Source organism: Salvelinus alpinus, chromosome 17 (assembly GCF_045679555.1).
Source record: "Salvelinus alpinus chromosome 17, SLU_Salpinus.1, whole genome shotgun sequence".
NCBI lineage: Eukaryota > Metazoa > Chordata > Actinopteri > Salmoniformes > Salmonidae > Salvelinus > Salvelinus alpinus.
Window position 1 is genome coordinate 31,682,320 of NC_092102.1, and position 14,532 is coordinate 31,696,851.

Consider the following 14,532-nt stretch of genomic DNA (forward strand, 5'->3'; position numbering starts at 1 on the left):
AACTTCTTAAGTATTGCCCTGATTGTGGAAATGGCCATTTTCAACCGTTGAGATATATTTTTTAAGCCATTTCCTGATTTGTGCAGCTCAACAATCTTGTCGCACATCATTACTGTATTCTCTGGTCTTTCCCATAGTGATTGATGGCTATGGGAACTTGGCCCGTGTGTCACCTCAAATTTATACCCCAGTGAAACACTAAGTCATGGCTTACCACTTAAGTGTTCCTAATCACTCAGGTGAACTTAAAATCGTAAAATATGAATGGGAATATAGTTCAGTTAGATTTTACTCATAAGAATTTCTCGGGGTGCACACATGTTTTGGAGAGAAATATTTATTTCACATGTATTTTTTTCAATCATTTTACTTCAATTAAAGGTTTGATTTTTGTGAATTTTTTAGAATGAAAGACCAAGAGGATAAACAGCAAAGACCTTTTTTTCACAGCCCATTTTGCTCATGTTTACCATGGGTGCCAATATTAGTGGAGGGCACTGTAGATCTGTACCAGTACAGAGGGATTAATCACCAAGTGATATATGTTTAAGTAAGATTGGATTTTTGGCATTTACAGTAATGGTTATCAACTGTACTGCAGGGATGGAACATAAGTCGCAGAAATAAAGGTTGTGGTGGCAGCTGCAGAGGTATTTGGTGTGTGCAAGATTTGATGTCAGAAGAGTTACAGGGTGTGTTAAGTGGTGGTGTCCCATTCTTTCTGGCTGTTGGCCTGAAGTAGGACTAAATAGATTTAAATAGTGGAGTATGGTATTCATTTATTTTTAATTGTGAGTGTAGTGTTAGATGGTAGAGTATTTTTTTTTTATTAAGGAAAGTATAAAGGTGTAATACACCAGTGTAGTAGGTGGCGGTAATGCAACATTTATTGAATGCCAACTGCCGTTAAACCTCATCGAAGAAGTCGCAATACCAGAGATCCAGAGTCCGGCCCCTCTGTGGTTGTTCTTGCTATCCCACCTTGGTGTCTTCCTCAACCAGTGATAGATCTAGGGTTGCTTGAGAGGGTACGAGATGTTGAGGAAGGAGTAGATTCAGTTGTAAGTGAACATTTAAGAACACAGTACTATGCTTTCTTGAACATATTCACAGATGGATCTAAGGACCCTTAAACAGGAGCAGCTTTTAGTGTTCCTGAGTTTTAAGGTGGCAGTGACGAAAAGAGCAACGGATGATTTATCTGTTTACACAATGGAGTTGTTGGCCATACTATTGGCTGCAGAGTGGGTGGAGGAGGTGGGGCCAGACAGGGTAGTCATCTGCTCTGACACCTGTGCAGCACTGATGAGCTTAAATTCATGTATGTCTTCGAGCAGACAGGATGTATTGTATGAGGTTTGTATAGTGTGAAACAGATGGCGGTATTTGTGACGTTCCTCTGGGTACCAGCTCATGTGGGAGTAGAGGGGAATGAGGAAGTGGATATTATTGCCAAGCAGGCTCTTAAACATCCTAATGTTGAGATGGAAATATCAATCAGTAAAGCAGAAGTCAAGGGATTAATAAAAACAGTGGTTAAAAATAAGTGGAAAGAGTTGTGGAACAGTGAGAGTAAGGGAAGACACCTGTATAAGATCCAGGAAAGGGTCGGGGCAGGGATGTCTACAGGCTAAGACTGGCACACACAAGGCTAAATAGTACATTGAAAGTGGTGGGGAAACATCGACTGGGAGGTGTGATCATTGTCAGGAGGAGATGGAGACAGTGGAACATGTTCTATTTCAGTGCCAGAAATATGTGAGAGAAAGGGAGCAATTGTTATTAGATTTGAGGAGTAATGGGGTTGAAGAGCCAGGATTAAATGAACTGCTGAATACCTTTTCAGGGGATGTAGTATTTAATTATGTAATTCGTTTCCTTAGGGAGACGATATTATTGGGTAGGATTTAGACCTTCACTGTCTCTGGTCCACACTCCAGTCCAGCTGGTGGCGGTAATGCACCTTAAAGTTGGTTGCCAACCGAGATATAAAATCCACAGATAAAGAAGATGCACAGTCCGCGAGTCATAGAAACGGTGGCTTTGCAGTGTATGGATATAGCACATTTTTGTACAGCCCATTGAAACGAAATCCCCATAAGGACAGTATTGTAAATAGATTCTGTATCCCCAAGGAGAAGGCTATCACACATCTACAACAAGACATGTAAGTTTGTGATGAATTGCGAGCTTCTGTAAAATGTAGTCCGCAAGAGCACGCTAGCGCCACTAGCTAGCTAACGTCGTTGGTTTCGTTAAGGTTATAGCAAGTTAGCTACCTAGCATACCAACATGCTTTTACGAAAGGCGGGAGGGACCCCTAGCGACGATGGGCCTTGTTAGGTATCTGTTGGCTACCAAGCTAGCTCATTTAAATGCAAGTCACTAAATATAATCATGCGAATGTCGGTCAGTTGATTTGCTCGCTAACTAGCTAGCTAGTAACGTTAGAAAATAAATGTAAAAAAAGCTAGTACTAGTAACTAACAGCAAGGATTGAAATAGCTACTAACGTTAACCAGATTTAGAAACTGCTTAACCAAACTGAATATAACTAGGTTTCTGTCTATGCTCACATTGTTCAGTCATGGGCTAAATTCCCTGCTATAGTAGACGCTAGTTATCTAACGTTAGTTAGCTAATGATGGAAGTTGGCTAGGTAGTGCGCAAGTACACCGCATGGCATGTGGTGTGCATTCCATTTTTCCCCCCTGAGTTATCGTTAGCTATAAAATATATTTGCTAGTTACCTAACAACTGATTAACTAACTATTCTATTAGCATGTTGATCGATCCCCATGGATGTTTACCACATTTGAACTGGAATCCCATCATGACATGTTAGTAACCTCACCTCACTAGTTAGCGAAGTGTTCTGGTTATAAGTAACTTTAGCTTTATTCTAATGGTGAATGACTGACAGTTTTATTTTACAAAATATTTACATGCATACTATGCACATAGATAATGTCCAGTTAATCTCAACAAAATGAAAGGTTGGTCATCCTACTGTCGGCTGCTAACTGTAAGGAAGCCTGCAAGGAAGCCAAGAGGGATGGCTAACTAGCCAATGATACATAATGCTCATTTAATGGATGTCCTAAAGTGGTGCATTTAACATCAATTGTCAGTATGGTAAGATTAATCACATTCATCTTAGGCAGTGAGGGCAAAAGTAGTCTCAAACCTCTGGTTTAGCCCATGTCGTTGACATAGCCTACAATGCTTACTTTTGACTTTGAACAAGAATATGGAAGGATTGTGTAACTTTAGCTATCTAGATTAGAGGTCGACTGATTAATCGGAATGGCCGATTTAATTAGGGCCGATTTCAAGTTTTCGTAATCGGAAATCGCTATTTTTGGAATATTTTTTTTACACCTTTATTTAACTACGCAAGTCAGTTAAGAACACATTCTTATTTTCAATGACGGCCTAGGAACGAACAGTGGGTTAACTGCCTCGTTCAGGGGCAGAAAGACAGATTTTTACCTTGTCAGCTCGGGGGATTCACTCTTGCAACCTTACAGTTAACTAGTCCAATGCTCTAACCACCTGATTACATTGCACTCCACGAGGAGCCTGCCTGTTACGCAAATGCAGTAGAAGCCAAGGTAAGTTGCTAGCTAGCATTAAACTTATCTTATAAAAAATAATCAATCATAATCACTAGATAACTACACATGGTTGATGATATTACTAGTTTATCTAGCGTGTCCTGTGCTGCATATAATCGATGCAGTGCTTATCGTTGCTCCAATGTGTACCTAACCATAAACATCAATGCCTTTCTTAAAATCAATACACAGAAGTATATATTTTTAAACCTGCATATTTAGCTAAAAGAAATCCAGGTTCGCAGGCAATATTAACCAGGTGAAATTGTGTCACTTCTCTTGCGTTCATTGCACGCAGAGTCGGTGTATATGCAACAGTTTGGGCTGCCTAATTTGCCAGAATTTTACGTAATTATGACATGACATTGAAGGTTGTGCAATGTAACAGGAATATTTAGACTTATGGGATGCCACCCGTTAGATAAAATACGGAACGGTTCCGTATTTCACTGAAAGAATAAACGTCTTGTTTTCGAGATGATAGTTTTCGGATTCTACCATATTAATGACCTAAGGCTCGTATTTCTGTGTGCAATTATGTTATAATTAAGTCTATGATTTGATACAGCAGTCTGACTGAGTGGTGGTAGGCAGCACATACATGTGCAGCACATACAAACATACATGTGTCTTATATAATTTTAAAGGTAATCTTGTTGTTAATCCCACCATAGTGTCCGATTTCAAATATGCTTTTCAGCAAAAGCACTACAAACGATTGTTAGGTCACCACCAAACCACAATAAGCACAGCCATTTTTCCAGCCAAAGATAGCAGTCACAAAAAGCAGAAAGAGATAAAATTAATCACTAACCTTTGATGATCTTCATCAGATGACACTCATAGGACTTCATGTTCCACAATACATGCATGTTTTGTTTGATAAAGTTCATATTTATATAAAAAAAAATCTGTTTACATTGGTGCGTTACATTCACTAGTTCCAAAAACATCAAGTGATTTTGCATAGTCACATCGTTTCAACAGAAATACTCATCATAAATGTAGATGATAATACAAGTTATACACATGGAATTATAGATATACCTCTCCTTAATGCAACCGCTGTGTCAGATTATTTTTTTTAACTTACGGAAAAAGCAAACCATGCAATAATCTGAGACGGCGCTCAGAAAAATTAGTCGCAATTGGCCGCCATGTTGACGTCAACATAAACAAGAAATTACATGATAAATATTCCCTTACCTTTGATCTACATCAGAAAGTATTCCAGGAATCCCAGGTCCACAATAAATGCTTGATTTGTTCGTTAATGTCCGTTATTTATGTCCAATTAGCTACTTTGGTTAGCGCGTTTGGTAAACAATTCCAAAGTCACAAAGCGCGTCCACTATAATGTGACAATGTCCAAAAGTTCCGTAACAGTCAGTAGAAACATGTCAAACGATGTACTGAATCAATCTTTAGAATATTGTTAACATACATCTTGAATAACGTTCCAACTGGAGAATTACATTGACTTCAGTTGAGCGAGGGAACGGAGCTGCCTCTCACGTGAACGCGCGTGTTCAATGCGTGATCACCTCATGGCAGTGATTACTCATTCCTGTCTCCTTCGGCCCCCCTTCACATTAGTCATCAGACAAAGTTCTGTTGACATCTAGTGGAAGCCGTAGGAAGTGAAAACTCATCCATATCTCGCTGTAATTTCATTGGGAGCTTGGTTGAAAATCTAGCAGCCCCAGAAAAAATCCAAACAGGAGGTGGAACTTCTCAGGTTTTTGCCTGCCATATGAGTTCTGTTATACTCACAGACATAATTCAAACAGTTTTAGATTCTTCAGAGTGTTTTCTATCCAATACTAATAATAATATGCATATATTAGCAACTATGACTGAGGAGCAGGCCGTTTATTCTGGGCACCTCTGTGCACCTTTCATCCAAGCTACTCAATACTGCCCCTGCAGCCATAAGAAGTTAATGAATCGGCGGTAACCAGAAAAGCAGCCTCTGGATGTATGTTTTTCTGCTTGGTTATAGCCTCGTACAGTTTTGTGCCAGCTTGTTATTTCTCTTTTCCTGAAGTTGAATTTATGCAACAGTCACGATAACAGCTGAAAACTCCCTCAAGATCAAATGCAGACCCTTTTACCATCAGGTATTCCAAGACAGGTGAACCATGGGTAAGAATTACAGAAAGAGCCCAGGGCAGATGAGTTGAAGTGGCAGTTCTCAATTCCGGCTTCCAATCTGAGGTTCAAAAGTAATTGTTGGTTGTAAGAAATTCTAGCGGGTTTATTTAGAAAACATAACCTACAAAATAATCCGAAAATAGCAAAGTTGGGTCAGAGCTTGCAAAACGACAGCTATCCAGTATGGCACCATCTTTATGCCAAGAAGCGTATCACAAATAAAACCATATAGTCTACTAGTAAATTGTTCTTGACATAATGTCAGGTTTGAAGACCTATGCTTTGACCCTCCATCACTGGGCACACTAAAAGAGTAAAGGAAGTGTGGCCAGTATTTTCCATCCCCTTTTGATGAGATCATCATGACTCTGTTGACAGCCGGGTTGCTTCTAACTAAATGCTCAGCCATTTTCAATTGGTACCTTTATTGGCAACCTTATACATCTGCCTTTTGACACAACTTGCAACTCTGTTCCACCTGTTAAATGCAGGTGCACCACAGCTGTTTGTCCTCTGCCTCCAACTCTGTTACTAGCACTGGGGTATAATATGTCCTTGGTGACATATCCAGGATCAGTTAACACTCCCGAAATCTTAACTGTAATGATTTAAGGGGATTTTTCTAGCAGTTTTCTGTCCATGACATTGCTTTTTATTTTTATTTTATATAAATATTCTGCAAAATAACAGCAAGGGATCCTTTACATTTTAATCATTTAGCAGTAGCTCTTATCCAGGGCGACTTATATTTAGTGTACCTTAATTCTTATGGCTAGGGGTTCCCTCGACAACATTCCGCTGAAAATGCAGCGCCCGAAATTCAGAAATATTTTTTAGAAATATGCAACTTTCATACATTCACAAGTGCAATAGACCAAATTAAAGCTAAACTTCTTGTTAATCTACCCATCGTGTCCGATTTCAAAAATACTTTACAGCGAAAGCACACCTTATGATTGTTAGGTCAGCTCCGAGTCACAAAAACACACAGCCATTTTCCAGCCAAAGAGAGGAGTCACAAAAAGCAGAAATAGAGAAAATGAATCATTAACCTCTCTAGGGTATGTGGGACGGTAACGTCCCACCTCGTCAACAGCCAGTGAAACTGCAGGGCGCCAAATTCAAAAAAACAGAAATTCCATAATTTAAATTCCTCAAACATACAAGTATTTTACACCATTTTAAAGCTACACTTGTTGTAAATCCAGCCACAGTGTCCGATTTAAAAAAGGCTTTACGACGAAAGCATACCAAATGATTGTTAGGTATGAGCCAAGTCACAGAAAAAGACAGCCATTTTTCCAGCTAAAGAGAGCAGTAACAAAAAGCAGAAATAGAGAAAATTAATCACTAACCTTTGATAATCTTCATCAGATGACACTCATAGGACTTCATGTTACACAATACATGTATTCTTTGTTTCGGAAAGTTCATATTTATATCCAAAAATCTGAGTTTAGGCAAGACGCTACTGTATCACTTGGCAAAAAGCCTGAGAAAATGCAGAGCGCCAAATAAAAATTTATTACTATGAAAATTACTATAAAATCAAACTTTCATTACATCACACATGAAAGATACCAAATTAAAGCTACACTGGTTGTGAATCCAGCCAACATGTCAGAATTCAAATAGGCTTTTCAGCGAAAGCATACTATGCTATTATCTGAGCATAGCACCATAGTAAACAACAGAGAGAACATTTCAACCCTGCAGGCGCGACACAAAACGCAGAAATAAAAATATAATTCATGCCTTTGACGAGCTTCTGTTGTTGGCACTCCAATATGTCCCATAAACATCACAAATGGTCCTTTTGTTCGTTTAATTCCGTCAATATATATCCAACTTGCTCAAACGTGACGACAAAATATCTCAAAGGTTACCTGTAAACGTTTCCAAAAAATGTCAAACTACTTATGTAATACAACTTTAGGTATTTTTTAACGTTAATAATCGATAAAATTGAAGACGGGATATGTGTTCAATACAGGATTAAAACGATATGTAGCATGCCTTCTGTTTGATTGAAGCGCATGTCCAGGACACCTGGAGTGCCTCGACTTCAAGATGGCCGTATTTCTTCATTACGCAAAGGAATAACCTCAACCTATTTCTCAGGACTGTTGACATCTAGTGGAAGCCGTAGGAACTGCAAGTAATTTGCTTAGAAATCTGGTTTCCCAATAAACTCATTGAAAAGAGTGACCTCAGCCTCCCGGGTGGCGCAGTGGTCTAGGGCACTGCATCGCAGTGCTAGCTGCGCCACCAGAGTCTCTGGGTTCGCGCCCAGGCTCTGTCGCAGCCGGCCGCGACCGGGAGGTCCGTGGGGCGACGCACAATTGGCCTAGCGTCGTCCGGGTTAGGGAGGGTTTGGCCGGTAGGGATATCCTTGTCTCATCGCGCTCCAGCGACTCCTGTGGCGGGCCGGGCGCAGTGCGCGCTAACCGAGGGGGCCGGGTGCACGGTGTTTCCTCCGACACATTGGTGCGGCTGGCTTCCGGGTTGGAGGCGCGCTGTGTTAAGAAGCAGTGCGGCTTGGTTGGGTTGTGCTTCGGAGGACGCATGGCTTTCGACCTTCGTCTCTCCCGAGCCCGTACGGGAGTTGTAGCAATGAGACAAGATAGTAATTACTAGCGATTGGATACCACGAAAATTGGGGAGAAAAGGGGATAAAAAATTAAAAAAATATATTTTAAAAAAGTGACCTCAAAAAAATAAAATACACATCTGAATGGTTTGTCCTCGGGGTTTCACCTGCTAAATACGTTCTGTTATACTCCCAGACATGATTCAAACGGTTTTAGAAACTTCAGAGTGTTGTCTATCCAATATACATATCTTATCTCCTGGGGATGAGTAACTGGCAGTTGAATTTGGGTATGCTTTTCATCCAAATGTGAAAATGCTGCCCCCTACCCTAGAGAAGTTAACCTTTGATCTTCATCAGATGACACTCAGGACTTCATGTTACACAATACATGTATGTTTTGTTTGATAAAGTTCATATTTATATCCAAAAATGTCAGTTTACTTTGGTGCTTTATGGTCAGTAATGTTGTGCCTCGAAAACATCCGGCAAATTTTCAGAGAGCCACATCAATTTACAGAAATACTCATAATAAACTTTGATAAAAGATAAGTGTTATGCACAGAATTATAGATATACTTCTCCTTAATGCAACCGCTGTGTCAGATTTCAAAAAAGCTTTACGGAAAAAGCAAACCATGCAATAATCTGAGTACGGCGCTCAGACAAACAAGCAATGCAGATACCCGCCATATTGTGGAGTCAACAGAAGTCAGAAATAGCGTTATAAATATTCACTTACCTTTGATGATCTTCATCAGAATGCACTCCCAGGAATCCCAGTTCCACAATAAATGTTTGATTTGTTCTATAAAGTCCATAATTTATGTCCAAATACCTCCTTTTGTTAGCGCGTTCAGTTCACAATCCAAACTCACGAGTCGCGGGCAAGTCCAGGCGAAAGTTCAGATAAAAAGTTCAAAAAGTTATATTACAGTTCGTAGAAACATGTCAAACGATGTATAGAACAATGTTCTTTAGAATTGTAGAATTCTTTCTTCAACAATGTTCTTTAGAATTGCAATGGAACGCAGGTCGCTCTCACGTGAGCATGCGTGACCAGCTCATACCACTCTGGCAGACCCCTGACTCAATCAGCTCTCCTTCCCCCCCTCCTTCACAGTAGAAGCATCAAACAAGGTTCTAAAGACTGTTGATATCTAGTGGAAGCATTAGGAAGTGCAATATGACCCCATTTCCACTGTATATTCGATAGGCAAAGAGTTGGAAAAACTACAAACCTCAGATTTCCCACTTCCTGGTAAGATTGTTTCTCAGGTTTTTGCCTGCCATATGAGTTCTGTTATACTCACAGACATCATTCAAATAGTTTTAGAAACTTCAGAGTGTTTTCTATCCAATACTACTAATAATATGCATATATTAGCTTCTGGGCCAGAGTAGCAGGAAGTTTACTCTGGGCACGCTTTTCATCCGAACGTGAAAATGCTGCCCCCTATCCCAAACAGGTTAAGATGGCTATCTGAGACAACCACATCAGTCATAGCTACTTTGAGGTAAAATGTACTTACTATCAGCAAAGTCAAAGCTAGTAGTAGGGGGCGGTCAAGTGCCAGTCTACTTTTTCCATTGAGTGGTGGTGCTGTGGTATTATTTTTTTTTATGATACTCTTTGAAGGTAGGGTTTCAGATCTTTTTGGAAGATGGGCAGGGGTTCTGCTGTCCTAGCTTGAGGGGGAAGCTGGTTCCACCATTGGAGTGCCAGGACAGAGAAGAGCTTGGACTGGGCTGAGCGGGAGCTGCCCTTCCTTAGGTGTGGGAGGGCCAAGAGACCAGAGGTGGCAGAACGGAGTACTCGGGTTGTGGTGTAGAGTTTGAGCATAGCCTGAAGGAAGGGAGGGGAAGTTCCTCTTGCTGCTTCGTAGGCAAGTACTATGGTCTGCGAGCTTTGTCTGGAAGCCAGTGGAGCGGGGTGACATGGGAGAATTTGGGAAGGTTAAATGCCAGGTGGGCTGTAGCGTTATTGATAAGTTGCATGGGTTTGACGGAATAAGGGGGAGCCCAGCCAACAGCGAGTTGCAGTAGTCCAGATGGGAGATGACAAGTGCCTGGATTAGGACCTGCGCCGCTTTCTGTGTGAGGTAGGGTCTTACTCTGCGGATGTTGTAGATCATCAAAATGCACGAGTGAGCACTGCTTTGTTGTTTGCAGAGAACGACAGGGTGTTGTCCAGTGTCATTTTTATTTTTTTGCATTTTGGGAGGGGGGAAACTAATGGCGAGGTCATGGAGCGGGCAAGCCTTCCCCTGGAGGTAGAGCAGCTCTGTCTTTTTGAGATTGAGGTGGTTGGCCGACATCCATGCTGAAATCTCTGCCAGGCACACAGAGGTGCGTGTCACCACCTGGGTGTTGGAAAGAAAAAAGGAGTTGTCATCTGCATAGAAATGATATGAGACCATGTGAGGATATGACAGAGCTGAATGACTTGGTGTGTTGAGAGGACAGGGCCTAGAACCAAGCCATGGGGGATACCAGTAGTGAGAGTACGTGTTGCAGACAGAGCTTCACCATGTCCCCTGGTAGGAACGGCCTGCCAGGTAGGATGCGATCCAAGAGTATGCCTGAGGCGCCCAGCCCTGAGAGAGTGGAAAGGAGGATCTGATGGTTCACTGTTCTCATCTTCCTAGATCTATCCGCTGCCTTCGACACAGAGTAGAGCGAGTCGGATTTGGCAATGCGGAGAGCCTCTGACACAGAAGAGCAGTCTAGGTTGAGTGACCCTATCTTGAAGCATGGCTGGTTAGGGTTAAGAACATCATTCTGAGAGAGAGAGCAGGAGTTGGTCAGCTCCAGTGTTTAAAAATAAAATTATAACGGGATACCGGTCTGTATTTTGACGTTAGAGGGATCGAGTGTTTTGTTTCTTGAGGAGGAGAGTCACTCGGGCCATTTTGAAGTCCGAAGGAACACAGTCAGGGATGAGGGTAGTGAGAAATGGGAGAAGATCTCCAGACAAGGGAATACAGGGGATTAGGTTGGGTGGCAAGACCTCACTAGTCGAAGGATTTCATCTGGAGAGACGCGAGAAAGAGTTCAAGGCGTAGGGTAGTTCTGTGTGTGGGACCAGTGAACTCAATAGGCTGAGTGAATGAGGAGCGGATGTCGTCAACCTTTTCAAAGTGGTTGAAAACGTGGTCCGCAGGGGTGGACAATTGAGAGACAAGGTGTGAGTTTCTTTGGGGTAGAGGCAGAAGCTTGAAATTTAGACTGATAGAAAGTGGCTTTAGCAGTGGATAAGGAGGTAGAGGGAGTGAAAGCATGATAGGTCCTCCGGAAGTTTAGTTGTATTCCTTTTCAGTGATGATTGATACATTGACTTTGGTCTGAAGCCAACCTTTCTGTCCTGGAGAAGAAAAAGGCACTGGTAACTCTCTACATTTTCTGTAGAATGTTGTCATTCATTGAGTTTCTTCATCTGTGATCCCAGGCATCCGGCGACTGCTAAGTGGTATGACAGGCGGGACTCCGTCTACATCGAGTTCTGCGTAGCGGACAGCAAGGATGTCAAGATCAATTTCGAGGATGCAAAGTTTGTTTTCAGGTGAGTTATAACTTCTGTCAGTGGAGGTTTAAAGGAGACGTTTGGCGGACTGCTCTAGGCATTTGATAATTCCTCATTCAGATTTAGTCACATTTATGCTGAATTTCCTTTCACCCCTCCCTTCACCAGTTGTCTTGGAGGAACTGATCAAGTCAAACATGAGAACGAAGTAGACCTTTTCGAAGGCATTGATCAAAATGTGAGTAACTTCATTGCATTGTCTTCCTGTCTTCAGGACAAGATGCAGATTGCATCTGACAAGATATAACTAAGGGGACTTAGTTTTGCAGCATGAAAGTGTTCATGTACACTCTTGTATACACAGGAATCCATTCACAAACGCACAGATCGGTCAGTGTTGTGCTGTTTACGAAAAGCTGAACCTGGGAAAGCGTGGCCTAGGCTAACAAAAGAGAAGGCTAAGGTCAGTGATGGTGTATAATATATTTTCCATAATATATACACTAAATGGCCAAAAGTATCTTGACACCCTTTCAAATTAGCAGATTTGGCTATTTCAGCCACACCCGTTGCTGGCGGGTGTATAAAATTGAGCACACCTCCATCCAATCTCCATAGACAAACATTGGCAGTAGAATGGCCAGTGCTGAAGAGCTCAGTGACTTTCAACATGGCACTGTCATGGGATGCCACCTTTTCAACAAGTCAGTTGTTCAAATTTCTTCCCTGCTAGAGCTTCCCCAGTCGACTAAGTGCTGTTTTTGTGAAGTGGAAATGTTAGGCAACAAGCTCAGAGAACAGGACCGGCGAGTGCTGAAGCATGTATAAAAAAAAAAATAAAAAAAATCTGTCCTCAGTTGTAATACTCACTACAGAGTTCCAGGAGAACTGCTCACTGACAGGGATGTAAACAAATTTGTGCACAACATTTGAGAGTAATGAGCATATTGAGAATATTGAACATTTTCATGAAGCTTCCAACACGTCTTGTGCTGATGTTGCTTTTCATTAATGCTGTTCTACTGCCAATGAAACTATGGAGATTGTATGGATGTGTGCTCGATTTCATACACCTGTCAGGAACGGGTGTGGCTGAAATAACCAAATCCACTAATTTGAAGGGGTGTCCACATACTTTTGTATGTAGTTATATATTAGTTAAATATATAGATAACTAATATATCTATATAGTTAATTTAAATGCACATTTTCTGTATTTGGTGCATAATTGATTTTGGAACACTGAACACATCCTCCAAACGAGCATCTGCAATGCCTTTTTGTCATGCAAGATATTCCTCAACAGTTAACTTGGCTCAGTGTCGACTTTAACAACTGGAAGGACTGGGAGGGCGACTCAGACGAGGAACTAGGCAACTTCGATAATTTCCCAGAGGGGGGAGACGGGGATATGGCATTCAACACACAAGAAGCGATGGCTAAAGTAAGGGCCCTAGTGCAAACTGAACTTGCACTTGATTGCTGTATGAAAGGTTGGGCAAAGATTGTACAAGTAATATAAGCCAACATGATGATATTTGTCTACAGCTGTAATGTGTGATTCTGGTTGCAGATGATGAACAACATGGGAGGGGAAGACTGCCTACCTGATCTAGATGATGTTGATGATGTAAGAGCTTTTCTGTGGAGTTCCTTCTTTCCCTCAGTTTCACTTCACTTGGCTTAATACAAAAACATATCTCACTCAAGTCATGTCCCTCTTGTATATGGGTTTGCTAATTAATGATCAGTGTCTCTTCAGAATGTGTGGGACACAATAAGCACTTGCAAAACCTTAATTGCAATGGTCATATTTCGCTTGATCGCATGCTTTTTTTCTATTCCTTTTTAGGATGAGTCTGCAGATAGTGACGATGAAAGTAAGTGAAATGTTTTCTGACCAGATACTGAGCTTTCGAATGAAATTTTATACCCAGACATCCCTTAACCCTGAAAATGTTTTGATGCAAAATGTTCCATGCGAAGTATATTTTTTGACCATGTGGCCATTTGTTTACTTTACATTATTTATAACTGTTGGTTTTATTTTCAGAAATGCCTGATTTGGAATAAAAGGTCTCAAAATCCAGAAAGGAAGGCAGGAGGAATCATCAAGACTATCTTGAAATAGAAGGCAGTGGGTAAAAACACTGTACATGAGTCGGTAGCCACATTTAAATCCAGAGCTCTTTTCCAATCAGTCCACTGAAGGTTAATATGTATAGTGTTGTACGGAGCAGCAGTCTCCACTTCCATTTGCAGTGCTGCACTCTTGGCGTATCCTGTTTTACTATTAATTATTACAAGTAAGCATTTATGATTTGTTCTGAAGTACTGTATAGTAATCATCCTCAACCTAGAAAACAATACATGTGAAGACATTTATGAGCAGTTGACTAATGTTATGAAGTGTAATTAAACGGACAAATGTTTTACACCCCCCGCCTCATGGATCTGTGTTTGAAGTTAGTTGATCAGGTAACAATTTCTGTTTGGTTCCCTCTTGTGATCCGCCTCCTGTGGCATATAGATAGTGATCAGAGAAACAGTTCAAAGTTTCAGTACCTTAGCCTTTAAACTTACATGTTACCCCTTTCCTCCTCACCTGTTAAATCGCAAAAACAGTATCACTGTTCATAAGATTTGAA

General features: G+C 41.1%; 1 protein-coding gene across 1 annotated transcript; it reads left to right on the forward strand.

The window, feature by feature from the left end:
- The first annotated feature begins 1,989 nt into the window (after window positions 1–1,989).
- Window positions 1,990–14,321, forward strand: LOC139542771 (prostaglandin E synthase 3-like). The gene is made up of 8 exons (XM_071348591.1): window positions 1,990–2,167; window positions 11,810–11,923; window positions 12,053–12,122; window positions 12,249–12,347; window positions 13,191–13,328; window positions 13,458–13,514; window positions 13,737–13,764; window positions 13,938–14,321. Coding segments are annotated over exons 1-8 (528 nt in total). The 5' UTR covers window positions 1,990–2,165; the 3' UTR covers window positions 13,958–14,321.
- The last annotated feature ends 211 nt before the right edge of the window (window positions 14,322–14,532 follow it).